Source organism: Amaranthus tricolor, chromosome 10 (genome assembly GCF_026212465.1).
Source record: "Amaranthus tricolor cultivar Red isolate AtriRed21 chromosome 10, ASM2621246v1, whole genome shotgun sequence".
NCBI classification, from domain to species: domain Eukaryota; kingdom Viridiplantae; phylum Streptophyta; class Magnoliopsida; order Caryophyllales; family Amaranthaceae; genus Amaranthus; species Amaranthus tricolor.
The window spans coordinates 12,543,628-12,570,863 of NC_080056.1; the positions used below are offsets into that span (position 1 = coordinate 12,543,628).

The 27,236-nt window shown below is 31.9% G+C and overlaps 1 protein-coding gene and 1 pseudogene across 1 annotated transcript; both read left to right on the plus strand.

Moving 5' to 3' along the window:
* The first annotated feature begins 290 nt into the window (after positions 1 to 290).
* On the plus strand, positions 291 to 1,284 carry LOC130825804 (putative RING-H2 finger protein ATL21A; annotated as a pseudogene).
* Positions 1,285 to 12,401: 11,117 nt separating this feature from the next.
* LOC130826163 (probable protein phosphatase 2C 8) lies at positions 12,402 to 17,772 on the plus strand. The gene is made up of 3 exons (XM_057691725.1): positions 12,402 to 13,161; positions 16,669 to 16,774; positions 17,273 to 17,772. Exons 1-3 carry the CDS (start codon positions 12,532 to 12,534, stop codon positions 17,596 to 17,598), a joined length of 1,062 nt encoding a protein of 353 aa, XP_057547708.1. The 5' UTR covers positions 12,402 to 12,531; the 3' UTR covers positions 17,599 to 17,772.
* Positions 17,773 to 27,236: the final 9,464 nt, after the last annotated feature.

The window sequence follows — 27,236 nt, forward strand, 5'->3', positions numbered from 1 at the left end:
TATCTTAGCAGGCGCATATTAGACATTCAAATATTTGTTTTTATGAACCGAAAAGCGTTTTGGTGACTCATTAGAGAATGACATAAATTTGCTACGTGATTATTCCCAAAATCTTTAGATTTCAACCCATTGACTTTGTTAATTAATTCAAAATTACATCATTAATTTTTCACTACAAAACAAACACCAACCATCATTTAAAAAGTCAATGATGAAGAGTAGACCACGACATACCATACATAATTACATATCAACACACTTTCCAAAATTAGAAAATCAATTTCCCAACTTTTACCAAAAATGCAAACCCTCAAAAAACCAATATTTTTCCTCTTATCAAGTTCTTCGACACAATGTAAGGAAAACATCCCATATTCACACGATCTTTGCTTAATACAAGTATGCAGCTACACAGAACCAGTCACTCGATACATTCAATTCCCATTCCTTCTTAGCAATGATTCCCTTCCAAAATCTTGTGGGTATCCAGGATTTAATCTGTTATGTAACAAAGATGATAAGTTACTAATCAAACTCCCTAATTCTGGGTTTTCTCTGTTAAACAAATAGATTATGTTAATCAAAAATTATGGCTTAATGATGCTGATTATTGTCTTCCAAAAAGGTTTCTTGCTCTTAATAATTCAACTTTTTTGGGTAAATCTCCTTTTAGTCCTGTTTTTGAGCAAGAGTTTTAGTTTTATAATTGCTCTAATGATTTCTTCAAATCATCTGATCATCAAACGATTAAGGGGATTATGTGTCTAAGTGGGCGGAATTACAGTGTTTTTGCTACATCTTTAGAGAAAATTAATGAGGGTAATTACTCATTTTTATGTGATAGAATTGGACCAATAATAGTTCCAGTTAGAAATAGTTTATATAATGATGAAGTGTATTCATCTTCGGATTTTGAAGGATGATATTATGATCAGTTGGGTTCAACCAAGTGAATGTGGGGAGTGCTTCTGAAAAAATGGAATTTGTAGGTTCAACAACATTTCTAGCTTAGAAGTGGGATGCTTTAATCTTCCTCGTCGTGGTAAGGATCATTTTTCTTAGTTTTTTATTCGCTTTTAATTGTTTTAATTTTTAGTACATCTTAAAGAATTAATTAAAAAAAATTAAATTCGGTAGTTGAGATACCAATATTATGTGTTATACTCTAATAAGATTTTAGCTCAGCTAAAACATTAACTCTTTTCTCAGTAAAATTTTGAGTTTGATTTTCGATCCTCTCTCCTATTCCCTCACTTTTTTCAGCTTGATTACTCAAAAAACTAATAATAACAATTAATAATAATAATAATAATAATAATAATAATAAGTTGTTTTAGTTAAAATAATTTTGTTATAATGATCATATATATACATACACAATTTAAAATAATAATAATAATAATAATAATAATAATTTCATTGTCATCTATAACTATAATAACTAAAACAAAATACCATAAGACATTGGAAATTCAAAATTAATAAGATGATGTCATCATTGACTTTTATAGAATATAAATGAATATAGGCAAAATCTTAAAAAACTACCTAACATAAACCCCATTTTGCAAATAACTACCTTAAATAAAAAGTTTTGCAAAAAACTACCTTACATAATACAATTTTTTGCAAAAGACTACCTTGTAACGGATTTTGGCGTTTGACCGGTAGATTTAACCGTTGACCAGCACGTGCCAGGCACGTGGTTCCCTTAATAACCTAAATCTTCTTCATTTCAGTTCACAGCCTTCGATATCGTTTTCAATCCTTCTTCTTTGCAGCCATTCTTCCATTGCTGTAGCTTCTTACATTTCTCATTCGAAATTTCTAAGCAAATCCGGTAACTACTACTAATTAATTATGGTTTTCTACTTCTTTGTTGTATTTTAGCAAATGTACTATGTTGAACTAAGAATGTAATGTTGTTGTACCCTATTTAGCAAATGAACTAGTGTAGCAAATGAACTCAGAATGTTGTGCTTTGAATCAGTAATTGAATCAGTAATTGTTGCTGTACCCTGATCAGTAATTGTTGTGCTTTGAATCAGTTTTTCCCATTGAAGTTGAGTATGCAGCAAGTCAGTTATTGAATCAGTTGTACTATTTGTTTGAATCAATATGTTGTGCATTGTGTGCAGCAATATGTGCAATATGTGCATGTACTGTGCATTGTGTTTGAATGTGTTTGACTAATACAGCAATATGTGTTTGAATGTGTTTGACTAATACAGCAATGTGCATTGTGCAATATGTTGTTGTACCCTGATCAGTGAGCCTTGACTAATACAGCAATATGTGCAGCAATGTGTTTGAATCAAGAATTGAACTGTGCATTGTGTTCTGCATGTAATTGAACTGATCATGTGGAGCAAAAGAATTTAACTGATCAGTTGTACTATGTGTTTGAAGTTGAACTGATCAGTTCAGTATTTTAAGTTGAGTATGCAGCAAATCATTAATTGAATCAGTTGTACTATGTGTTTGAATCAATACCTACTGAAGTTGAATATGTGCAGCAATGTGTTTGAATCAGTAATAAACTGATCATGTGTTTGAATCAGGTTGTGCATCCTTGACTAATACACAGCACAGCACAGAAAACACCAACAATTACGCTAATATCCAAATCAAGACCAACAACAACAATTGGCACAGCACAGAACAAAAAACACCAACAGAAAAATACAGCACAGCACAGCCTTGACTAAAAAGTTAATTCATTCATTCATCATCATCATGTTACAATATCCAAATCAATGTTACAAAACACCAACAAAAATCTTGATTTTTACAAGAAACACCAACAGAAAACAAAACAAAAACCCTAATACAAAGCTTTTAATATGATTTACATGCTCCCTCTCATTCATCCATTTCTTCTTAATCATTTTAATTTCTGAAAAAGCTTGTTCCTTTTCATGTTCCAAGCAAGATATCCTTGATGTCAAAATCTTGATTTCGGTTGCCAATTGTCGCTTTTCCTCCACAAGCTTGTTAGTGAGTTTTCTTTGCCAAACAGCCATTTCAGGTTCATCAACCCATTTAAACTTTTTGTAACCCCTCGATTTTGTATCAGGATCATAAAAAACGCAAGTATTAAACCTTCTTCCAGGATTTTCCTTGGTCCATGAAACCCTCCTTGCAAAGGGAACTCCACACCCACATTTTTCAATTAAAGAATTTTCGCTTGAAGAACAAGAAGACATAACTGATTAATTGGAAGAAAACGATGATCTTTTAAGGTTTTAGGGATTCGAATGCCAATGACAATGAAAGAAAGACGCAAGAGAACAAGTATTAGGGTTTATCGCTGCAAATGGGAGAAAGCAAGAATGGAATTGAATCGAAGGCTGTTAACTGAAATGAAGAAGATTTAGGTTATTAAGGGAACCACGTGCCTGGCACGTGCTGGTCAACGGTTAAATCTACCGGTCAAACGCCAAATTTCGTTACAAGGTAGTCTTTCGCAAAAAATTGTATTATGTAAGGTAGTTTTTTGCAAAACTTTTTATTTAAGGTAGTTATTTGCAAAATGGGGTTTATGTTAGGTAGTTTTTTAACATTTTGCCATGAATATATCTTTTTATTAAAAAAATTTTAAAAATACAATTAGAAAACTATTTTGAATACTTTAGATTTATTGAATATCATATATTATTTTGAATACAATAAAAGTTATATTTTATAACAAATTATTTTATTAAATATTCAAAAAATAAGAAATTATTTATTTCATGAAAAATTGTTTTATTAAATAGGAAAAATTACTTAAAATAATCCAAATTTTTTATGATGTTTCTATAATAATCTCAATTATTGATTAACTATGAATAATCCCAACTTTATGAGATAATTTGTTAAGAAATAAATAATTTCTTATTTTAAAAGATCTATTATAAAATTTAAAATACCAATTTTATGACTCAAAATATCAATTCCAAGGCTTTGGAATTTCATTTTAAGTCATTAAATTTGACAATTTCAAGACTTAAAAAGGTCAATTTTAAAATTTAAAATACTAAATCTAAAACTTAAAATACCCATTTGCTTAAAATTTTTATTCCAACTTCAAAGTAGAATGATTTAAACCATAAAATTATATTAAAAACTTTGAAATTGGTTTCTTAATTAGTCTAAAACTTAGTCTTTTAAATCTTAAAATTGACATTTTATATCTTGAGAATACTATGTTAAATTTTTAAAATTTTATTGGACCTGAGCCAATCACGAGACTCAGATCGTGTCACTGCAGAGCTTTATCAGCCATATTCTCCAAATACGTTATAGTAGTTTTGTTTTGCTATTCTCGACATACTCGGCAATTTCATCTAACAACAAATTTCATTTGGCGTCATCAAGTCACCAGAAGATTCCTAATTAGAATTTTTCATATCCATTGATTGGTTGTAAAACCAACGCCTACAACTTACTGAAGAAATTGATTGTGTTTGATGTGCAAATTTTAATTTACCTCAAGCGCACGGTGTACGTATAGCAATGCGGGTCAAACTCAGGTAAGCGAGTTAACAAATTCGTTCAGTTTATCACTATGAGACACGGATAAACAAAATAGTTTGTCTAAGAGTCTAACACTACAACAAGCAATAACTAGAATGATGTAAATAAGAATAATAAATAAATGTAAGACAATGATTAATACGAAGATGATAATAATAACGCGAATTTAGGGTGTCGGGAATCACTTAATTATAAAATGGGAGTCAATCACTCTCATAATTGTATGAAATTGAGTCTTTGGCATAATTGAACGTGATCTAATTAATCTCAAGCTTCCGCTCTATTTACAATATCGGTTTAAGACCTTATTAGTATTAATCCTCAAACTTCCGTTTTATTGGCTAAACTAATAGGAATTTGACTTAAATATACCTCAATCCTAAATTAATCCTAATCTCAAACTTCTGTTTTATTGAAAAGGTTTAAAAAGATATTTAAACTAAGATTCATTAAGCATAGGTTTAATCATATACTCAACTTCCACATAATTAATCGATAAAATATCATTTCATGCTTCGAATTAGGGTTAATCCCTTAACCCTAGAGAAGAAAACTACTCACTAGACATGGTTAGGGATGGCAACAGGTCGGATCTGGACCGGATCCGTTTTCAAGAACATGATCCAGATCCGGACTCGGATCCGTGGGTCCAGTTTTGCAAGACCCAGATCCGGATCCAGTACCGGATTCGGGTCCAAAACGGGTCTAACTTGTTTTTGCTTTTTTTTTTGTATTTTTGAATGTGTTGAGATTGCAATAAAGCGATATTTATAGACTAATATTAATAATATATATACAATTAATGAATCACCCAAAAAAACATTCTACAACTTAAAATTGTCTTAAAATATCCAACAAACACATTAAAGTTGTTTGTTACATAAATAAATATAGCCGATACACAATCTTTTATTCAAAATAACATAATATAATTAATAAAATTCAATTATTCATGTTCTTAGTCATCCAATCTTCCCAATTTGTCAAAATTCTACAACACTAACATCATCAAGATCCTACAAACAAAAAAAAACTCATTATTAGATGCAATTTTTAAAAATTTAAATATAAGAATATAAGAATATAAATTTATAACGCAAAATAAAAACCATATCAAGATTGTCCATTATTTCCACATCCTCACCATCTTCGTTGATAGTTGAACAAGCATAAGTTCCTTCAAAATTAACTTCAATAACGAAAAATATAATTACATTAGTTAGTAAAAAATAGACTAAATGTGCAAATTAGTATAAAATTACCTTTGACATCATCGACCATCCAATTTTTGCAAGCACATCAAAGCCTCCACTGTTTGAGAATGAAGCCTAGACCGGTGAGCGCTAACTACCCTTCCACCCGTGCTAGATGCACTTTTCGGAGCAACCGATGAGACAGGATTTGCAAGAATGTCTTTGGCAATTTTTCTTAAAGTTGGGTAGCTTTGGTCTATCTTCCACCATGCAAGTATATTAAATTCATTATTCTCCGGCAAAGTACGACTCTCTAAGTATTGATCAATTTCACTTTTAATGGGCACATAATCAATTTTTTGTCTCTTAGTCCTAGCAAAATCATCCTCATCACCAAGATCCTCAAATTGTGTCTCCACTGGAGAACTTTCATTCACATTACATTGACTTTTATACTCATCGAAAAGATTATAAAGAGTATTTCTTACTCTTTCCACTTTAGCATTGGCATCATCTCCATAGAATTTCTTAAAATAATGCACCACACAATCCATCTTATTTCTCGGATCTAAAATGTCCGCAATGGCCAAAAGCTCATTAGTATGATCCCAATATTTGTCAAACTTTTCTACCATTTTCTCAGCCATTTTTCTAATAATCTCACTATTGTCATTTTGCCTCCACTTAGTTAATGCAAGTTTAATCTCACAAACAATACGAAAATACAAATTTGAAGTTGGATGCTTTCTACCAGAAAAAACCTTAATTGCCTTATACAATATTTCCAACTTTTGACAAACAAGAGTAGTCATTTGCCAATCATGATCACTAGGCACATCAAAATTCAACCTTCTATGTAGACGTTTCAACTTATTAAAAACTTCTTTAAAAGGCAAACAAGTGTCAAGCAAATCATATGTGGAGTTCCACCTAGTTTTACAATCAAGACTCACCCTTTTAGGTTTAGTCACATTCAAAAGGTGACAAGCTTCCTCAAACTTTTCAATTCTTTTAGGAGTAGACATCCAAAATGCAACACAATCTCAAACTTTGCAAATAGCAGAATTAATGACATCTAAACCATCTCTCACAATCAAGTTAAGAATGTGAGCACTACACCTCATATGCAAAAAATCTCCACCCAACATTAAAGAACTACTTTCTAATTTATCCATTAAGACATTCATCATTGCATCATTTGTGGTAGCATTATCAACAACAATAGAAGAGATTTTATTTTCCAAGGTGAATTGAGAAAAATAATCCAATAATATCTTGGCAAGAACCCCTTTGTTATGTAGGTATGGAACATAACAAAACCTAAACAAAATTCACACACCAACATGGATTCAAGTTTAAATAAAATTCACATAACTAATTTAAAATTCAATAGCAATGAAATTTAAATGAAAGGAAAGAAATTACCTTAGAGATCTATTATGTAAAACCCATTCTTCATCAATGAAATGTGACATCACAGCCATATAACCTTTTTTTAGTAGAGACGGTCCACATGTTAGTTGTTATTGCAATTCTACCCTTATTATGCTCCAACAAGACTTTAAGAGAGCTCCTCTCGGTGTTGTACGTTTTTATCACATCATTTTTCAATGTGTTTCTCGAAATCATCTTAAAGTTGTCATTTAAACTTCTCACAAAGTTTCTAATTAAAACCAATGTGGTCAACCATTGATAAAGGATACTCATGGATTACCACCATTTTCATCAATTCTTTCCTTGATACTTCTTGATCAAAAACCACTTTCTTTGGCTTTTCATTAACTGCTAAGTAAGTAGATCCATCGATTTATCTTTTCACTTTTAATTGTGATTGATTAGATGCAAGGTTTAAATGTCTACTTGAACATGTTTTTTTAGCATGTTTAAGAAGATGTGAAGTTCCACTACTCCCTTTGTAGGAAAGTATTTTCTTACAAGTCTTATATTTTGCCATTTGTACACCATTCACATGTACAAGGTCAAAATAAGTCTATGCTTCTGAAGTTAATTTCTTACTTTTAGCACTACTTTGTTCAGTAGATTCATTCTCAACATCAACACTACCCTCAAATTCCCCATATGATTCATGAATATGATGCTTAATAAGTTGACTAGAATCACCATCAAGTCCATCATTTTGATTATCCATTTACTCAACAATACACTGTGATAAATTTACTAGTCATCAATTACCATTGAACTCAACATAAATCAAAAATTACCATTGAACTCAACATAAATCAACCACTCAACATAAATCAAAAATTACCATTGAACTCAACATAAATCAACCACTAACATCAAATAAATAAAAAACTACTCAACGTAAATCAAAAATTACCACTATGATTCCGAAAGAAGCAGAAGGTTTGGGTTTGCAACAATGAAAACTGTTGACGAAGCAAATGCAGTAATTGAAAAGTTAATCAAACAAAAAAACTCAACTTTAGTAACAAAGGTTCATGGAATTAAATAAGAAAAACAGCAAACCCAGTTCTTGATTTGTAAAGGCGGCATAAACATTTCATCAGGAAAAAAAAAATAAAAATTAGGATTTATTACACCTCAAATCCGTCAGCCGCCTGTGAGGAGAGGGGAGAAGACTCTGTCACAGTGGCTGTGAGGAGGAGTAAGCAGTGCACTAATGGCCGACGGCCGACGGCCGACGCAGACCCTGGTGACTGGTGAAGTTTTGGGTCACTGTGAGGAGGAGTAAGATTTCGAACTTCTGGGAGTGGGAGGGAAATGGGATTTAATTAGGGAGGGAGTCAGGGAGGAATCCAAGATTTACATTTTAATATATATTTGATATTAAAAAAAACAAAAAAAAGGGTCCTTTAGATCCACGGGTCCGGGTTTGGGTATTTTTCTCAGATTCGGATTCAGACCCGTGAAATTTAAACGGATCCGGATCCGACTGGTCTATATTTTTAGGACCCAAATCTGTGAAAACGGATACGGATCCACGGATCCGGGTCGGGTCCAATACCCATTGTCATCCCTAGACATGGTGATGAACATGCAATTAATGATGAATGAAAACCTACTTGAAATACTACACATGAAAATAATGAATAATTCAAGACAAAAAGACAAGTTATGAAGTAGTAAATAAAGAATTCTTACTAATGGAGATGAACATAAATGTGAATTGCAATAAAAATAAACATAATAATGGAGTTTCTCAACAATGAAAGCTCTAAAAGGAAGAACAACAAAAGAGAGAATTCTGAAAATAATAAAGAAAATTGATGCTTATTAAAATACAACTACCGCTATTTATAATAATTCCTAAAAAATAACTGAAAAAACACACGTAAAAGCTACTGACGGAGTGGCGACGACTCGTGACAAAGGGAGCGACGAGTCGTCGCTTTTGTTCTGCCTGGAATAACTGACTTTAGGAGATAGGTGATGAGTCATGGCATACTAGAGACGACTCATCGCTTTAGCTCTGGGCAACTCTAATGACTTCAGTGGATATGTGACAAGTCGTGGCATCTTGGGGACGAGTCGTCGCTTTTGTTCTAGACTCTGATGACACAGCTTAGCTACGACTCGTTTCATTCCCTTAGGGGCTTGTTTGGCTCTATCTCTTCTTCTTTAGGGGTCTTAGGCCATTTCTCCAAGCCTTCACCCTCTTATCACCCCCGAAACCTAATAAAACTCCAATTTTCGCCTGAAAATAACATAAAATGCAACATTATACATATGAGGCAAAAATATGAAATCCTACTAACAAACCTACCTAAAAACCCACTAAATCATCACAAAAGGAGTATAAAAATGACATGAATAAGTGCAAATGATCGCACTTACCAAACTCCCCCATGCTGAACCTTTGCTCGTCCTCGAGCAAATCGATTTGAAAATACATAGAAAATAAGGTTAAGACACGGTCTCCAGCTTCTAAACTACTCCTTATGCCTCTCTTTCCTAGACTCCTCTAATTTTCTGTGTTTGCCAAGCGTCTAAATATTCTTATCACTTGTCCCCTTCACTTGGCTAACACAACACTACACAACACAAACAAAAGTATAAATAACAAGTACCAAAAATTCTTATACTTTAACCTTCTTATAACTCCTAAAGGATACGAAAAAAAAGAAAAATTCTACACTTACCTTTTAAGAAATGAAGAGAGTAAGCATAGTAGAAAAGAATAATTGAAAAATAGAGGTACAAGGACCATACACGGGGGGCCCAGGAACCTGATTGAGGCAACACGTAATCGTTTTCTTCGTTATGAGAATCTCTAACAATCAACGTTTCGGTACTTTATTGTTTCTAAATTCAAAGATGCAAAAATATCAAAGAAAATCTACAAGTTTCAAATAACACACGACTACTACTTTTCAAAGGTTTAATTATGAATCATCGTTTGAGTATTACAGAATACTACTTCATGTACCCAATAATATGACCTTCTAACTAACGTGCGTAACGCAATTTCTCCGAAATATCTACCCTTTTATGATTGTCTATAACCTCCTACTGTCCTACGTTACTACTTCTAGCGGTAAAGATAGGTAAATATAGCCACCCTACGTTTTCAATTTTGAGGTGGTAAGCCTACTATTAGTTATATTCAGATATTTAATTTGTCATTTATTCATATTATGATGTTTGGACAAAAATAGCTTTTTTTTGTCCTTTTAGTATTTTTTATTAACTTTATTTTTAAAATTTTATATTTTTAATATTTTCCAATGTATCCATTAAATTCATAAAAAAATTTATTAGTTGTGGTCCTCGTATTTTTCTACTAATATTATTTTAATATTTTTTGAATATTTATAGTTCCTACTTTTCCTCTATTAAATTTATTATTCAATATAATAATATATCTACGTACTATCTGAAATATTTTATTTTTCTTAATTTTCGTGAATATTCTTGTGAAAACTTCATTAAAAAAACGGAGGAATATTATACTAAAATCAAAATAGAATCTAATATCTAGAAATTTCTACATGTATTAAAACGGGTTGATATACAATCAATCAATCATATTAACCTTTTTTTTGACCTCTTAACTTGTTTAGAGTTTTATAAATTAGTACATTGTAATAACACAAAAACTTGGACGAAATCGTCTCATCATGAGACCATCAATTTGAGCTGGCTCAATTCACACGTGTAACAACTAGGGTTGGCAACGGGTTGAATCTGGATCGGGATCCAGATCCATTTGCTCAAGCAAGACCCAAATCCATATATATATATATATATATATATATATATATTATATCATCAAAAATTACATTAAATGAGTAAGGCTTATAAAAATCATTAGGATTATGTATTTTGTGTACTTTTATTCATTTAAAGTGAGGATTATGTATTTTGTGTACTTTTATTCATTTAAAGTGAGGATTATGTATTTTGTGTACTTTTATTCATTTAAAGTGAATAGTCAAGTATTGTGTTTATCTGTGTCCTTATCTTATCAATCTCTCTACTAAAGTTCAAGAGTCCATGATTAAATAAGCACATTTTATAAAACAAAGTCACAATTTTTGCATTAGTAGAGGAGCTCCCAGCCTCCCACCATCATGCATTTTTTCTTTTCAAATGAACATTACTTTAACAAGGGCCATTAAAGTAGTAATGCCATAGAAGCAGAAATTCTCTTGACCATCCTTTTGAAGCATGAGGCTTTTTAAATTGATTACAACCAATATTTTTAAGGTTTTTTTTAATAAAACAGGTCCAAAGGATCCTTGGGTCCGGGTATTTTTTAATACCCAGATCTGAATCCGTTAACATAAAACAGATCTGACAGGTTCAAAAATTTATGACCTAGACCCGCAAAACGGTTACGGATCGGGTCTAAGATTCATTGCCATCCCTAGTAACAACATTTCAATTTTCTAGACATTTATCAATTTTAACCTTGAAGGTATCAATTTTGAAAATTAATACTTTTAAGGTCAAAAATGATATCTTTAAGATCAAAATTAAAAAATGCGTAGAAAATGAAATAATGTCCAGGTTGTTAAACGCGCGAATTGGGCTGGCCTAAATTGACTGTCTCAATATGAGGTCGTCTTGTCTTAGACCAGCTGTTGTAATAAATGCTGGGGGTATGGGGCGGAGCGGGCGGGTATTGGATGGGGCGGGCGGGTATTGGATGGGGCGGGTGGGTATGGGGCGACTAAGACTTTATACCCAAATAAGAGTCTACATATGCATACCCACTACCCATCAAAATCATACCTACCTGCTCCAACTTGGACGAATACATTAAAGAACCTTTATAATTTTACTCGCCTGTCATCCATATCTGTGTGTAACTTACTAAAATTTAAATCAATTTAATTTAAAAATAATATTGTTCAACCAAGATTTTACCGTGGTTAAAAATTGGCGTATCTAACTCAACAATGAACCAACATAGGTCAAGCCCAAGACACTCACGAATATGGAATTGCCACGATTTCAACCCACAAATCTAAACGGGTCCCATTCGTCTTTTCCGCACTATCAAGCCGTCGGATGCACACTCCACGTGTTTTTTCTTTCAATCTTAGCCGTCCACGTTAATTCTCACAAGATCCAGCTGTTGTGGTTCACTTCCCCATCAATGACCGCCGCACCTCAAAGCACGTGGCGACGAAACAATTCCTTTTTCTTTTTTCAAATTTTTAAAAAGTAAAAATAAAATTAATCAATCTTCAGACTACATTTCATGCAATCTCTCCACTATATATAACAACCTCAACCTTCCCAGGTTCAAAAATTAAATGTTCTTCCGAATTTTTATTAATGAATTGATTAATAAATAATAATATATTAAGTATTAAAATAAGATTAATTAATGACACTAAGAGAAATCTCGATGCAGGAGGGAATCTCCTCCTCTGTGGCGCATACAGCTAAAATAGACCCGCAAAGAGCTAAGATCTCTCGCCGTCAAAGAGTAGAGATCCAACGTCTGAAATCAGTCTGCCAAGCACCGAAATACGGCGTCGTTACATGCAAGAATGAGGATAATTGTGTAGTACAGCACGGCGTGGTGTCGGTGATGGGAAGGAGGAGAGCAATGGAGGACACAGTAAGAGTAGAGAAAGATTTAGTTTCTAGAAAGTACGATTACTTCGGAGTATACGACGGTCATGGAGGTAGTCATGTGGCGGAAGCATGTAGAGATCGGATGCATGCGATTTTACGAGAAGAGATGGAGAGATGGAAGACGTGTAGGAAGATGAACAGTTGTGATGATCATGAGGATATAGATTGGGAGAAGGTGATGGGGAGGTGTTTTGAAAGGATGGATGAAGAAGTTGGAAGAGGAGAGAAGGGAGAGAATGTGGAAGAAATGACGGTGGGGTCCACGGTTGTGGTGGCAGTTGTAGGGAAAGAAGAGGTTGTAGTGGCTAATTGTGGGGATTCAAGAGCTGTTATTTGTCGTAATGGTGTTGCCGTTCCTTTGTCCCTTGATCATAAGGTAACTTTTAAATATTTTTTATGGGTTAACATGGGATTTTTATGTTTTTCATTTCATTTTTTAAAAAATTGATTTTTTTTGTTAATTTTGGTCTATCTCCCTGTTTTTTTATGTAAGTTAATTAAAGACTTTTATGATCACTTTAAAAAAATTTTGGAAATTTTAATTTGGGCTTTCTAAAAACAAAAATCCGTCCATTTCCAGGGAAAGATAATGTGCTCTCGTGAGAAACTCTTCTTCCTTCAACAAGAGAACATAAAAACAAAAAGTTCATATATTTATATTAGCCCTTTCTTATGGTGGGATGAACACATATATATAAAAGGTTCATTATCTAAAAAATGTTTTTTATTACTATTATACAAAAAAAAAAACGTTTTTATTCTATCTTATTTAAGTCTTTATTATTATTATAAAAAAAATATTTCTATTATTAGGCTATTCTATCTGACTTAAGTCTCACAATGAGGCCTTCTCCTATAATAATTAGGCATAATTAGGCTATTTAATATACGTATAGGGTGCATCTCACTGTTATTGATTACTCCTAATACATAAAATCAGAGGGTAGCCTGGAGAAAGAACATATATTTGGGTGTGAGTTGAACACAACCGGGTAAGAATGAACTAACGATCTTTCAGTCTGATACTTCGAGACAAGAACTTATTCTTAAAATTATATTTCAAAATCTAAATTATACTCACCAATTAAAACTTTCTCATAAAAATCTACCAAAAGAATAACAAACACCTTTATATTCCCAATACGAGGGTCTATTGGGATTTCAATCAGTCAATTATAAAATTAAGTATAATATACATAATCTTAAATAATAATAATAATAATAATAATAATAATAATAATAATAATAATAATAATAATAATAATAAAGCTAGATATTTATCGTCAAGCTGATATGTTCAATTTTTTTATGTATCACTTTGAAGGTCTAAATATAAATTTCAAATAAAAATTACATTGTCTTGGTATAATTTGCATTATTTGGCTTTTCAAGTAATATTAGTTGTTTGAACCTTCATTTCTCTTCAAAAAAAACTTGTACCTTCTTATCAATATAAAGTATATCTGACAAAAGACATTTGTTTGTTTAATATTTTGCTCATTACTTTGAGCTTGCGACATTTGAGAGTTTTTTAAGTAATGTGTGCCTAATTCAAATGTCACAAAGAGAGCAATTCTAAAAAAAATAATTTTTGTATTGATGATAAAAATAAAATAAAATGCCAAAATTTGTTACCCAGTTACATAAAACTGTTCATCGATTAATTTTGTGTTTTTTCTAAATGTTTTAGATCTTTAAATACGTTTTATAAAAATTTTAAATTACAATACTTCCTTCGATATACAATACTACAATATAATAATACAATAATACTTCCTTCGATATTAAATATCATCATCATTTCCGGCCTATCCCTCATAGGAAAGGAAAGAAAGCGGCAACTGTAAAAGATTCTCAAAAAAAATCCAAAAAAAAAAAAAAATTCGTCAACAAAAACGATGACCAAGTTCCTAGATTAAATGTATAGACAATTATTTCTTTTTTCATTATTCATCGATCACCAATAGTTTATATTTTATTTTTTCTCAAAATAAATTATTATATTATTTTTTATAATTTTTAACAAATGGTACCCCTAAATCTGTTTTAGGATATTTAAGAGTGAACGAAGCAGGCCATTGACAATTAAGCACTTGATCATCGCATGCTTTTGATGATGATTCTCAAAAGCCCTAATTATAGGAGCATATTTAATAATTAATACAAAGTATTCTTTCGATTTATAAAATTGTTTGAATATTCTATCCATGTTTAATTGTAAGGGATAAATATATAACATGTGAGATAAAATGAAGATGCCGGATAACACAAGGTGAGTGATGAGCAAGTAGAATAGACAATTTTATAAAGGATTAATTCACGAGGCATTAGTAGTTAACAACTTGTTATTTTTATAAATTGTGTGTGATGAAATTATTGGTTGAGCATTTAATTGTTGGTTGTTGATCTAAGCTTATCTAACTAACTTAGGTTCAAAATGTTTACTTGGATTGTATTTATATTATTTAATTTGAAGAACTTTCCCATAAGATTCATAATTTAATAAGAGTGAGATGTTGGTGAAAGTATATTGTATTTAATCATATCGCAAAATGGTTTTCGTATGTCACACTTATTTGGTTTTACTTGTGCAATTAGAATTGAATACATCGACTACCATTTCTTTACATTTCAAGTACATATTTTCAGGATGATAGATAAATTAAAATATTTATTGGTTACAAAAAGATTAGAATAAAATTTAGCACATTCTCACGGTACGAAATCAATTATTGGAGGTTCTCTATGATTAGTCTCATGCCCATTTAGGTTTGCACCATATTTAGAGTGTATATAATATACTCTGAGGCTATAACCATTGAATTGATTTTTTGGCATAGTATTAGAGTCAACGTGACAAAAAGACTATGGTATGAATCTCCACTACCCCTCAAATCAAGTCGAATATTTCGAGCAAGGTATGAGATCTTAACCATCAGTTTAAAATCGTGTTTTGTGAAACGTTGCATCTGGTCAAAAGTCCCCTCATGGAGATATTTAAGCTTTTTGTACATACATTTGTCCTCATAATCAACCTTTTCCCCATAGCTAATCTTGTCTGCTATGGAATCAAAATCATGGTGGTCTAAGATATGGGCACTCATGAACCACAATTATTATCCCATTTTTTGTTTGCATTAGCTTCCAGTTTTATTGCCTCCTTTTGATATTTTTCTCCCTTTTATCTTTTTCTTTCACGCTCCCTTCATCCTAACACTCTTTATTCACGATCACGATCACTCCCATATTCATGATAGAAAATATATAACATCCTTGGCTAATATTCTTTTACCCTTTTAGATAAACATACAACTTGGTTCATAAGGGTAGAGTGGCAGTGGTCATCGCCATCGTGTGGTATAAGTGATAGTTAAATGAGGGGGATAAGCCAAACAATGAAGGAGTCTTAAGTGGAGGAAGAAGCAAACCGTAAAAAAAAAAATCGAGATTCACGACGTGTTGAAGTACTCATAGTGAACCCAATCCCACATCTAAGAAAGAAAAGAGAGTACTTCGCTATGATTGGTTTTAATAATAAAACTCCTTTGAGCGTATTATTAAACGATTAATATTGGAGATCAATCATACAGAGGACACATGGTCCCTCACGCATTCTATTTTTCTTATGTGGAAACTGAAAATAAATAATAAACCATGAAAGATTTTGTGCAATCTAGTTTTTTGTCCCGTAAAATATTTGATGCATTAATTGTGCAGCACACGTCGACGAAATCGTCAGGCTGCATGTTTCTTGTTGGTGCATAATATGTTACTCAGCAAGGTCCCAGTAATTTTGGATCAGATCTTATCATGATTGTTTGTTTACTCCCAACTCATTTTATCTCTTTGTATATAGTACTAACATCATGTCATTTTTTCTCAGCCCGACAGACCAGACGAGTTGGCTAGAATTGAAGCCGCTGGTGGTCGAGTAATAAACTGGAATGGTCATCGTATCTTGGGAGTTCTTGCGACTTCTAGATCAATAGGTATGCTATACCGCATGCTTCTCCATCAAAGCATTGTGTTATCTTTTGACTTGCGTACTTAAGCCATAAACTGGCTGGGTGAGCTTATCAGTTAAAAAGCTTGACGTAGTAGCCCTTTTGAAAACGGGTTGATAAGGCCTCAAAATAAGGGTCCGGTTAGTTGAACATCCATAGTCCCAACTGTGTTAGATAACCTAACAAAACTAAACATTTAAACGAGAGTAATATCCTAGGTGAGGGTATCTACCATCGTACTAATCCTTGTGGACCATCATTAAAATTGATATATTAGTTCATGTAGTCGACTCAATTTTTTTGGATTAAGGCTTTGACATTATTGTTTGCTATGGTAGTAATCTTTTAGAATTAAGGCTCTGACATTGTTGATTGCTATGATAATTAAGACAATTAAAATCTCAAAAAACGCATACGTTTATGATGCTTTCAACAAGGTGTGAATCGATTTCTCACGAGCTCGGTTTTGTGTTTTGTTTACAGGAGACTATTATCTAAAACCATATGTGTCATCAACGCCCGAAGTTATGATCAGCAAAAGAACAGAAGCTGATGAATTTTTGGTACTCGCTAGTGACGGTTTATGGGACGTAGTCTCTAATGAAGTTGCGTGTCAAGTGGTAAGACGATGTCTTAATCGAAAGATCAAATCTCAAGAGATTTTAAACCGTATTAACAAAATAAGCAGTAATCGAGCAGAAGTCGCTGCTGTTTTACTAACCGAATTGGCTATCGCTAAAGGAAGCAAGGACAATATTAGTGTAATTGTAGTAGATTTAAGAAAATTCAGTAGATGTACATGTTCATAGAGCTTCTCTAAGAGAAGACTAATCTTTCTGTTTAGTCACCACAGAAAGATGGAACATTGATTTTTGACATTTTCTATACTGTTTTATGGTGGTTATTACTTGTAATTGGTTTCTTGTACATCTGATTAGTAAAAGCTAATCGATTCATTAAGCAAGGTTTTTATTGTCCTTCTATACTATATTTTGTTAATGATATTGCTTTCTCAAATTATTAAAAATGTATTAGTTCATTTAATGTAAAAGTTTAGGCCAAGTGGTTGAGCCAATGCTCTCGTACTTTTTAAGAGAATGTGAGAAGTAAGTGTTGCTTGATTAGTAAATTTTGGGTGTTGTTTTACACTTGGACATTAAATTTTTAGTTGGTTGTTATTTTACCCTTGAATTTTCTAAACACTAAATGAGCAATCAACATCAAAGCTTCTAAAATGTTGATAAAGAAATGGCTTTTATTTGTTGGAATTGTTTTGATATATGGAATTGGATTGAACTTCTTGTGAATGTTAGCATATAATCGAAAAAATACGAGGTGTACACACCTTTAAGCGAAGAATATACCATCCCAAAACTATATGACTATGGATGGAAGAACTTCAATGACTCATAAAGTGTGTACAATATTTTTTTAATTCATGCATTCTGCCCCTCTCATACGAGCCCCTTTCGAGTTCGCATGTGGTAGTAATCCATTAGGGTAGAAACATCATTTTATTGGATCTATCATTTAGTTTTTTTTGTAAGTCGATCCTTCTAATCTGATACCATGTCAAGGAACCAATTCAATCAAAAGTTTAAAGCTGAAGGTTAGGGCTGAATTTGAGAAGTGGTTAAGATTTGAATTCATGGCCAGTCTGTCACGTAGGCTTTGATACCATATCATATTGTGTTGTATTTATTATGAGTGTCAACATATAATCAGGAAAAGACTATATGCACACACTTCATAAGTCAAGAAAATACTATTCCAAAACCATATGACAATGGGAAGGACTTCAATGACTTAAAAAATGTGCAACTCATCTTTTAAAGTGTCTATTTTTACTCACATGTGAGTTGTCCCACATCGAAAAAAGAGAAGAGGTCATCTAATTAATAAACTTGAGCAGTATTTTCTACTACTACCAAATGATTTTAGTACTGAATCTCCTTTGGGCTTATAAGTGAGGTTATATCTTCTTCTCCTTGTGTTGGATTCTCAAGGCTCATTTTCAAAATTCTATCATAGTATCAGAGTCTAATTTCTCGTTGGACCTTTAGAATTAGATATTTAATCTTACCACTTGTTAAGGAGTCTTAAATTGAATGATCATTCTAATTGAAGTTTTTAACCTTTTTATTGAGCTAAAATTCTAAGGACACTCACGTGTAAGGGGGAGCATTAAAGTGCTCACTATTACCCAAATGTGAGTTGTTCCACATCAGAGAAAGAAAAGAGGATATGCCACTTTATAAACTTGAGAAGTAATTCTACTATCACCAACTGATTTTGGTATGATTCTCATTTGGGCTTGTATGTGAGGTTACTTCTTCTCCTCCTTATTTGAGTTGCCTACGCACATTTACTAAATTGCGAATGCTATTTTCAATTTTTTTAACAATATTTAAATATATATATATATATATATATATATATATATATATATATATATATATATATATATATATATATATATATATATATATATATATATATATATATATATATATATATATATATATATATGTCAACCTTTCCGGTTGAGTTTTAGTTTGAATTTGAGTTCGAATTTCGATAAATAAATTTTATAAGCGCTATATAATTTCATGCCCCAAGTACATCTTGGGTGGTAGTTGTGTTTTTCTAAAACTCATAATTTCCCTCAATCATGTCAACTAAAGTCTTATAAATAACAAACATATATAAATATTATTACAATTAAACAAATAAAATAGTACATTAAATTAGAAGATAATGATATTATCTTACATCATAAACACTTTGATACAATACATTTTGATGTTTTTCCCTTAACCATCTATATCATATCATAACTATCGGTAAAACAATCGATGAGATCTGTAGCAAAAAGTTCTAGAGCTCCAACTAGTGTAGTTTTCATTGTCAAAGTGTGTATTTTCCTTGGTGTGTCGTATAAAACCTAAATATTAATATGAAATAATTAAAAAAGTTTATTTAATATCAAATATATAATATTATAATTTAAGAACGTAACATAACATACCACATCAATATTTTCGACTCCAATTGTAACAAGAGCAGCATCTCGATATACATAATTAACATTTAATAATAATGTTTAATACAAAAATTTTGCGAAAGTCTCAAAATGTTGACAAGTTAAAAACTTTAAATCATAAAAAACAAAAATTGTTTAAAAAAAAAAGTAAAATATTACATCTAATAGCTCAAAATGAAAAAAAATACATCATCATGAAGTCATCAATAAAGATACAAAAAGCAGCTAAGTTCTCGATAAATAGTAATTGCTGCAGCCTGGATCGGAACCTAAACTAATTCCTGCAAAATACTGCCATCCATGATACGAATGACAGCCGATTGAATCGGTCAGCGCTTTATGCCGAACATAACTTTCTATCCAGCTCAAAATACGAAAATTATACGCTACATTTACAAAATAATAATTTAAGTACGAACTTATAATTAATAGATATCACCGTATACTTTTACCATATTCTTTTTCTGTTCTATACTTTTAAGTCATTAAGATACCATTCTCGATCATGACAGAAGTATGTTACTACCACTTATACAATTTGGTAATCTTAACACTTAAGTAAATTTATTTGGTTAATACTCATAACCGTACCATGCATCATAGCATCAACACTAATCAAGTTTACCACTGATCAACAAGCACATCAATATGACACCTGATATATGTAAGGGTCTGATTAGGTGATGATCGTAGTCCTAAACCTTAACTGTGGTGGGAGTCGTCACTCATCCAATACAATTTATGCTCGAGCTCTACAGGATAGGTAGCTAACCCCCTGTCTTACACCGCATTTTACGTGCCGGCCAACACGGGCGCCGAGATTTTACATGTCGGTCCATGGTTCGACATTACCTTACTATTAGGATCATTCAATCAATGTTCAATCACACAAGTTCATCACATTTTTATTACTACAATTTGGCATTGACTTTGACTTTGATCAACTTAGGTGATAACCTCTATGTCTTTATGTCTTTATACATTCATTATTAAATATTTACACATTAATTTTATTTATAACTTTAGTTTTAATAGTTCGCTAAATTTACACTAATAACTTAATATTCTATTAATAGTCTCCAAATTAATATTTTCCACAGGTAGCTACTAAAATCTATTTCTTTTTTAAAAAGTTCCCAAAATCAACATTTTCAACTTTACAATAAATAAAACTTTATTCTCTTCAAAAAAAACATATACTCTAGTTAAAATTTAAGTTAAAATTACATCATTTAGATAAATTTTCAAAATTCTACAAGTTCACAAAAAATCAATATTTCAAGTTTTGAAAAATAGGTAAACTTATTAGGTTTGAAAAAATCAACATTCTAGTTGTAAAATAAATAAAACCTATAATTTCAAAAAAATCAATATTTCTAGTTTAAAAAACAATTCAAACTTATAATTTTCACAAAATCAATATATCACACATAGTTTGAGCGGCAAGTTTACTAAAATACTTTTACATGATTTTACATAAATTTTGGTCAAATAGTTAGCAAATAAAATATTTTGTACTAAATACTGATTAAAACTTACTTTTATTATGAAATCTCATGTATTCAAGAAAAACACTTCAATATTTAATAACTTATAAAAATTTCTCAAAAATATCTTTTAAAATTGTTATCTTATTATTATCACAAAATAGTTGTAATATTTTAAAATTGTAAATCAAACTCTTTTATTTTATTATATGATAGTGGTCGAATGGCCAATGAGTGTTTTGGGCCCTTTTCACATAAAAAGAACGACTTAATTTAATTTATCATACTAAATCCTAGATTTAAATAATTAACATAACCACTTACAAAAATAAAAACTTTACGCAATAACATAGAAATTTTCTATAACTTTAAGGATAAACTTAAATCTCAAAATAAAGTATAAAACAATATTCTTAATATAATCATACTTAGTAAAATAAGTTCATAAAATAACTTATTACCTTATAAACCAGTTTGAGGGCTAACATAAACATATTAATAAATATTCTAACTATAAAAAAGTAATAACATTCCTAATGTAACATTGAACTCATAAACATACTAGCACTGGTTTAACATAAACCATACTTAATATCACTAAAATATAATTTTGCACCCAACTTCCTAAACTTGTTCAAAGATTATTAAATTAACATACCAAAAATACTTTTAGCATACACATACTTAATATAATCTTGATCATAGTTTCATTAAAACTAACTTTTTACTAAAACATATCAAGATATTTCATACTTTACATATTATAAAGTAAATATAATGTAAAATTCCATAAAAAAAAGTAGGGTAAGAAGTTATACCAACTAACACCAAGGATTAGTACTAAGTACTAGTTAGAAAAATAATAAGAAATAAGACCCTCCAAGATAGATAATAATGCTCCAAAGATAATTAATCCAAACTCCCAGAATAATGATGATGATTTAAGCTAAATAAAGAGTGTAATAAGCTCCATGTTCTTGAATTTTTTTTCAACTAATAATAAAGGTATTAATGTAGTAAGATTTTAATGAAGTGAAAATATAAGAAAGAATATTAGAAAGATTTGATGATGGTGGTGTAAGTGATCTCATGGCTAAGAGGGGTATTTATAATGGGTTTGGGAAACTTTGTAGTTCATTAAATTGTATAAAAAAAAGTGTTAGGAGTATAGAAGAAGGTTAACTTGTGTAAGTGAATGTTTAAGAATTGGAGTGTATAAGTAAATGTGTAAGAGTTTGGAGTGTAGAAGAAGGTTAGCTTGTGTAAGGAAATAGTGATAACTTGTGTATGTGATGAACATCATGGGTTACTATAGAAAGGATTTTGGTTCATCAAATTTTTGTTCTGGTATGTACAAGTGAATATACTTTAAAATAATAGGTAATTTGATCATTAAAATATGTAGTTTACTTAGAAAATTTTACTTAAACTATACTTAATGTTAATAATAAAAATACGACTCATTTTTATGCATAAAATAATTAAATCAAAATTATATGGTTATAGTAATGTTAGTTTAAGGAAGAAAGTTAAAACGTAACGTTTTAAAAAATCGCGAATATAATAATAAAATTTTACTTTTCGTACTATAAAATAATAAAATAATATTATAGTGCATATAAAAAGATTTTAAACAAAATAATATTTTAAAGTTTAATATTTGAAAGAAATCACAAAATTTGAAAAGGTTTAGGATACTTCAAAAGCATCATATTCTTCCTCATCCTCAACATCACCTATATCAAGGATACTTCTTTTTCCCGGTACAACAATACATAATTTTGTATCAGACGGGTCTACAATGTAGAATACTTGCTTGGCTTGTGTGGCTAGTATAAATGGCTCCTCACTATCATCCAAACGATTTAAGTCTACAAGAGTGAATCCACAAGAGTCATCATTTTTTAAGCATCGTCGATTACTATCTACCCACTTGCATTTGAAAAGATCAATAGTGAAACTAGAGTAGTCAAGCTCCCATATTTCATGTACCCGCCCGTAGTATACCAATTTAGCATCAACCAGCGATTGATCCTTGGCACTCGCGTAAAACGTAGATGACGCCAAAATAAAAACCCCAATATTCTGCAGATAAGATGACTTCTTATCTTGACCCTCATTCCAAAATGTGAATCCATTGACATCGTAACCCTCATATTTGTTGACATCATCACGAGGATCAAAAGCTAATCACTTAACAGTTTCAGATACACCCTTGAGTTCTTCACATATTACTCAATTATGAAATCAATCAATAAACGTGTTATTATGCAACTGCTTCAATGCCCTATCCCCTTTAAAAGGATATTTGGCGTGTAATATATCAAAATGCTCATTCAAAAAAGGATGGACTTCTAGAATATGATTCAACACATAAAAGTGTGCTTGTAGAAGACTGTCTCGAGGACGTGTGATCGATTTGGAGCCAATTGTTCCTTTTTCCCTCAAGCCTTCCTTCATGTCAAAAGTTGGGAAGTCCAATATGTTTTGCCATGACCATAGACTCGGCTATAAAGTTACTAATCTCAACACTCATAGAGTCTTAAATAATACTCCCCTCGAGTTGTGCTGGATTCCTTACTTTATTTTGTAAAAATCCTATGTCCCTTTCAAAAGGATAACACCACCTTAAAAAAACTAGACCCAAAAGCTTGATTTCATGAACGAGATGGACAATAAGATGAACCATTATGTCAAAAAAAGAAGGTGGAAAATTCATCTCAAACTTGCATAAAGTTACAATTACGTCGACTTGAAGAGCATCAAGCTTAAAGGGATCAAGAACTTTACTACAAATTGTGTTGAATAACAAACATAGCTCGGTAATAGCATATCTCACATGTTTTGGCAGTATTCCATGGATTGGAATTGGTATGAACACTTGCATCAATACATGGCAATCGTGAGATTTCATGCTTCCCAACTTCAACTCACCATTTAGGGTCGTATATCTCTTCATGTTGGATGAGTACCCAGACGGAACCTTAATGCCATATAAAGATTCATAAAATGCCCGCTTCTCTGCCTTGAACAATGTGTAGCAAGCTGGAGGAAAATAATTGTTTTCATTACTCATCTTATTCTTACTACCCTTTCCCTTGTTACTGCCACCTACTTTATCAACTTTATTTCTTTCCCTTACATTCATAGTAATCTCGCACGGCCTTAACATTCTTTGTCTTATCCGGAATGTTCATGAGCGTCCCGAGTATAGCATCGCATGCATTTTTCTCTATATGCATAACGTCAAGACAATGTCTAACCTATAGATCTCTCCAATATGGAAGCTTCCAAAAGATTGATTCTTTTTTCCATATCAGTCTTCATCCCATTGCACTTGCCCTGTTTTACCAAATACAGTTTTAACTCCCTTAACCTTTTCGTAAACCTCATAACCGGTCGACGAGCTACACGGTCTTCAACCTTCCCGTTGAACATCTTTTTCTTCTTACGATATTGGTGATCTCGTGGGAGGAAACTTCGATGGCGCATGAATACGTGCTTGCACTTAGGAATCCACGTGGATTCCATGTCATCGATACATATTAGACATGCTTTCTTCCCTTTGTTCTTAAACCCTGATAAGTTGCCATATGCCGGAAAATCATTAACGGTGCATAAGAGCATTGCACGCAAGGTGAACTCCTCATTAGCATGTGCATCAAACACGGAAACGTCTTCATCCCACATCTTTCTCAAATCCTCAACAAGAGGCGCAAGATATACATTTATGTCATTGACAGGTTGTTTAAGACTCGAGATAAGAAGCAAAAACATAATGTACTTACGCTTCATACACAACCAAGGTGGCAAATTATAGATCACTAACAGTACCGGCCAAGTACTATGTTGAGAACTAAGATTGCCGAATGGGTTCATTCGGTCCGTACATAGTCTGAGCCTTAAATTACGAACTTCATCCCCAAATGTCTTATGCAACCTATTAATACTCTTCCACTCCGGAGAATCAAATAGATGTATGAGCAAGTGACCTCTCTTCACCCTATGTGCATGCCACCTCAAATTTTATGCATCTTTCTTTATAGAAAAGAAGCACTTGAATCTAGGTATTATTGGAAGATACCACAACACCTTAGCCGGGGGCCCTTTAGCATCCGCAGCCCCTTTACGCTTGTAACGCGATAACTCACACCTAGGACACTCTTCTAAGTTCTAATTTTCATCCCGATACAATACACAATCATTCGGACACACATGAATCTTCTGGTACTCTAAGCCGAAAGGACACATAAGCTTTTTGGCATAATATGTTGACTTTGAAAGTTCATTTTCATCAGGAAGCATCTCGCCTAACGCTTCTAATAATACTGTGAAACTAGTGTCACTCCAATTGAACTTTGACTTAATGTGAAAATTGTCAACACGATTGTTAATTTGGTGAACTTTGTACATCCAGGGTACAAAGGCTTTTGAGAAGCCTCTGTCAATAAGTAAAAAACATAAGGTTGTTTTCCTAACTCATCCTCAACTGCCTCCATAATCTCACAACACGATCTACATTCTCATCGACATTCTCTTCATCTGTCTCATATCCATCAACACGATCTACTACATCTTCATTGACATCTACATTATTGACATCCTCAACAACACTTTTTTCTTTGTAAACCCCCTCCTTACCATGCCAAACCCAAACATGATATTGAGGCCTAAACCCATGTCGAAGAATTAACCCTAAAAATAATACAACCCAAAATTAATTCAACTGTAATAATAGCATGTATATTCTAAAAATAATACAAAGTGATAATCATTCATTTAGTCCTAATCAACCATAATAATAATATGTATATTCTAATAATAATAATAACAATTATTCAACTAATCCTATGTAAATATTAATAACGACATTCATTCAACTAACCCTAATTAACACTAAAAATAATACAACCCAAAATTAACCCTAGTTAACAAACTAATAAAAAAACAACTAAATTCATAAATAAAATCACATTAATAATTACAAACACATAAATATATTAAAAAAAAACTTTATATAAAATTAGAAATTACCTTGATATTTAGATGATAATGTTGTGCTCTACAATGGAGTTATATAACCTACAATGAAAAAACACCAAAAACAATTAGTACACAACCATACTAAGCTCTAAAATATCATGAAGTTTGAAGAAGTAAATGTTGAAGAAATTCAAATGATTAATTACCCTAACAAAACCAATGCCCCAAAAAACGCCTCTTAATTCGTGGGTTACCTTGAAGAAGACAACAACAAAAAATTTGAAGAAGAAGGTTGAAGAATGAGAAATTATATGGAACAATTTCATGGGATATATAGCTTGAAGAAGACACAATTCAAAACCAAAACCAATGGCAATAACGTTTTGAAGAAGAAAGAGCAAGAATGTTGTGGTTTTGTAAGAAGGAGCAGCAATTAATTTGGGGGATTTTGAAGAAATGTCGTGGGGAAGAAGAAGACCAAGAAAGCTATATAGTAAGCTAAGAAATGTCGTGGGTTTTTGGTACTGTATAGGCGGAAATTAAAAGGGCAAAAAAAAAATATAAGTATTTGCTATGGTGCCTAAAGAAATATATGCTACGGTTCTCTTGGAACCGCATCATATACCTATAAATATTTTTTTGCCTCTTTTTTCCTATTTGTTTTATGTTGCGGTTTTCAAGGAACCGCATTATATAATGTAAATTTTTTTCCCTCATTTATTTATGATGTTTAATGCTACGTTTACTAAAAATCGCAGCAAAAATCACGCAGCAGATACAATTTTTTCTACTAGTACTTCCTCCTCCATCACCACTGCACCTTCGCCGGTTACTCCTCACAACCATACCCACCGCCGACTTCCTGTACCACCGGAAAAACAGGCGGTAACTTCTTCATTCTGCACCGCCATCATCTCCTCGTGCTCTACTCCAC